The 2954-nt window shown below is 34.8% G+C and overlaps 1 protein-coding gene across 3 annotated transcripts; it reads right to left on the reverse strand.

The window, feature by feature from the left end:
* Nucleotides 1-1562: 1562 nt before the first annotated feature.
* On the reverse strand, nt 1563-2924 carry LOC108371216 (uncharacterized). 3 transcript variants are annotated; one of them, XM_017626724.1, is made up of 4 exons: nt 2688-2924; nt 2014-2617; nt 1741-1954; nt 1563-1687 (listed from the first exon to the last, which is right to left on the reverse strand). In XM_017626724.1, exons 2-4 carry the CDS (start codon nt 2212-2214, stop codon nt 1659-1661), a joined length of 444 nt encoding a protein of 147 aa, XP_017482213.1. In that variant the 5' UTR covers nt 2215-2617; nt 2688-2924; the 3' UTR covers nt 1563-1658. The 3 variants fall into 3 exon arrangements, with proteins under 3 accessions (XP_017482213.1, XP_017482212.1, XP_017482211.1); XM_017626723.1 differs by having other exon boundaries at nt 1563-1954; nt 2023-2617; XM_017626722.1 differs by having other exon boundaries at nt 1563-1954.
* Nucleotides 2925-2954: the final 30 nt, after the last annotated feature.

Consider the following 2954-nt stretch of genomic DNA (forward strand, 5'->3'; position numbering starts at 1 on the left):
CCCTTTTACAAACTCGCTTATATATACCCTCCTATTAGCACCTACCATTGGTATGTCTGCATACCAAATTTCAAGCTCATGTGGCTTATGGTTCCGTAGATATAGGTGATAAAAAATTCCACGCCTATGGGATGTGCCACGCCCCCTTTTACAAACTCGCTTATATATACCCTCGTATTAGCACCTACCATTGGTATGTCTGCATACCAAATTTCAAGTTCGTGTGACTTGTGGTTCCGAAGTTATAGCTGATAAAAAATTCCACGCCTATGGGATGCGCCACGCCCCCTTTTACAAACTCGATTATATATACCCGCTTATAAGCATCTACCATTGACATGTCTGCATACCAAGTTTCGAGTTCATGTGACTTGTTTTCTGGAAGTTATGGCTGATTAAAAATTTCACGCCTATGGGAGGTGCCACGCCTCCTTGTCGGATCCCAATTTTTTTCACCCTAATTTAGGCCCAGTTATAATGGCAATACTCTGTCAAAATTTTGTTCGATTCTGTCCGTCCGTTTAGACTGCAATCTGGCACATACATACATATATACTTTCACAAATATATAGTAGATTTTTATTTATATAATAAAAAGAGCTCTTATAAAGATTTTATTTTGTTGCTTTTAATAGCAGTTGTTGTATTTAACTGGAGCTTCCGATTTGTGTTAATCAGACATTGAACAACGGGCCCTAAGGGCCAATTTCAAATGAATATTCAGACGGCACTTAAGTTTAATTGTGGATTGCTGTTTAAATTCCTTTAGCTTTCGTTGGGTTTCAGATCAACTGTATTTAAATATGCCACTCAATTGGCAGGACTGCTGCTTGTTCCTTGAAATTGTTGTTTCATTTGCTTGTTTGTTTACATTTTGTGCTGAACAGCTGATTGTTTTTTGGTGGGATTGATTAAACAACTTACCAATCAATCTTGGTTGTTTGGTACAAACCCAGGGTTGTATATCTAATATTCAAATAGTCAATATTGGCGATTTAAGTTCAGATTAAATGTATGATCTGAAAATGAATAGTGAAAATTAATCAACAATCTCTACTTAAGTAGGCCATCTGGAATTGGGCCTAAGCCTTTGGACCACTTCGGTATGTTAATTATAGACAATTATTCTCCGTTTACCTTTACCATCCCATGGCACACGACTATGCAGCATTATCCACATCTCCTTAACAGTATTCAGAAGAAACACATCGTACACAGAGCTACCAACTTGGCTCAAACCGTACCATTTTTGGCCGTATTTTACTTCAAATGGCACTTAATTTTTCAAATTTGGCACTTTTGAAAAATAATAATATTTCAATTCATTTTTGTGAAATCTTTGCGTGTGCTTCTTTTTGCCAACTAAAATTTTCTAATTTCTATAGTGTATACAACTGGTTTATCTTACTTTGCACTGGACTTTTGTTTTAGGAATGTGTTTGGAATTTTAATGTTAAATGAGAAGAACTAAAAAGAATTACAGCTTTTTTGGCACTTTTATTTTTCTATTTGGCACATTTTGGCACTGTTTTATCCTCATAGCTAAGTATAGTTGGCAACCCTGATCGTACTAACTGAAATTTTTTCGCCTGCGCGATAGTAGAAGTACCTATGTATGTACACTTTTAAGATGCATACATATGAGTTATGCGGGGCTTTTATTGTATCTCTGTATTTCCATAACTCCCTGTGTGAGGAAACCAAATAATGTAATTTCAATTTTTGGGTTGAGTTGTTTACTTTTTTTCGATAAGACCAGCCCAGCTTCATTTAAGTTATTGCCGCTCTGCATATCCTTATCCGATTCAACTAGAAACTTTGTTGTTGTAGTGTCAGTACTAAGTTTTTTATCAATATTTATTTCGTGTTCGATATCATTTGATGCAGATGTTTCATCATCATCCATAAAATGTTCATTCCATTCTGGTGATACTTTTATATCCTCGACGTGATCCTTGTAAACAAATAGAAAATAATTATTGTTTAATTATATCTAAATCGTATTTGATATACCATATCTACAGTATCTGGCATCTTAGTTACTTCCATTAGCTCTTCATGTACTGGAACCCATTCAAAAGTGTTGGCTATACTTTCTATCTTCACTTTTTCCGTTTGTGTGCAACGTAATTCATTATCAGCCCTTCTCGCCTTTTCAATAAAATCATAAACGTCTTTAAGTTTTTGGGCACAATCAAGGCATAGATATTGCATCCGGGCATCATCGAGTTCATTTGGATCATCTTTCAAACTTAAATTAATTTGTGTACATTTACAAACACTCTTTGAATGATATATCCAAAGAGTCAACAGGCTGATACCAATCTAGCAGATGCACCCGATCTTCCGGCGACAAACAGGCACGGCATATATTTGATAAATCCATCTGAACTTTTCACCACTGCCGTATTGATAATTCAAGTCTTAGTCGGTAAAAAATAGTTTTGTAGAATGTGTGATTATATATTGGTAAGACAGAACAATTTGAAAATAGGGATGTCGAAAATATTTCGATATAAAAAATGGTACAATTTTAATGCTTTTAAAAGTCGACTGTCCGACAAATAGATTTCTTCGGTAGATATAGTGATGTTCCGATATCAGTGAAAACTATCTCCTGAAATTGAATCAAAATAAATTAAAATGTACTTTAATAAATTTAAGGAAAAATATTGTTATAAACTTACAAACTGGTCATAGGCAAAAGATTGTTTCTTTTGTTTACTTTTTACCGCTCTTCTTCTGCCATTGTTTACTATTCACGGTGCATTACCAAACGTCAAAATTACTGGCCTACTACTATTTCAAGCAGAAGAAAGAACACGAACATTTTCTTGTGCATTTTCTTAAGAGCTGGATACTAAAGCCCTGTATGCAGCTCTCAAGAAAACGGTCAAGAAAAAATTGCCATTAGTTCACGTGTGTGTCCAAGGAATTTTGACATTTTTGATACT

The sequence above is a fragment of the Rhagoletis zephyria genome, unplaced genomic scaffold (genome assembly GCF_001687245.7).
Source record: "Rhagoletis zephyria isolate East Lansing unplaced genomic scaffold, Rhagoletis_zephyria_1.1 Rzeph_scaffold_04790, whole genome shotgun sequence".
NCBI classification, from domain to species: Eukaryota; Metazoa; Arthropoda; class Insecta; order Diptera; family Tephritidae; genus Rhagoletis; species Rhagoletis zephyria.

What these genes read in the sequence shown, in the direction of transcription:
- LOC108371216 (XM_017626722.1), bottom strand. Translation starts at nt 2,214, where the DNA reads ATGCAATATCTATGCCTTGATTGTGCCCAAAAACTTAAAGACGTTTAT. An exon ending in TGCCAGATACTGTAGATATG is followed by an intron (nt 1,955 to 2,013) that starts GTATATCAAATA and finishes TTTGTTTACAAG; the next exon opens with GATCACGTCGAGGATATAAA.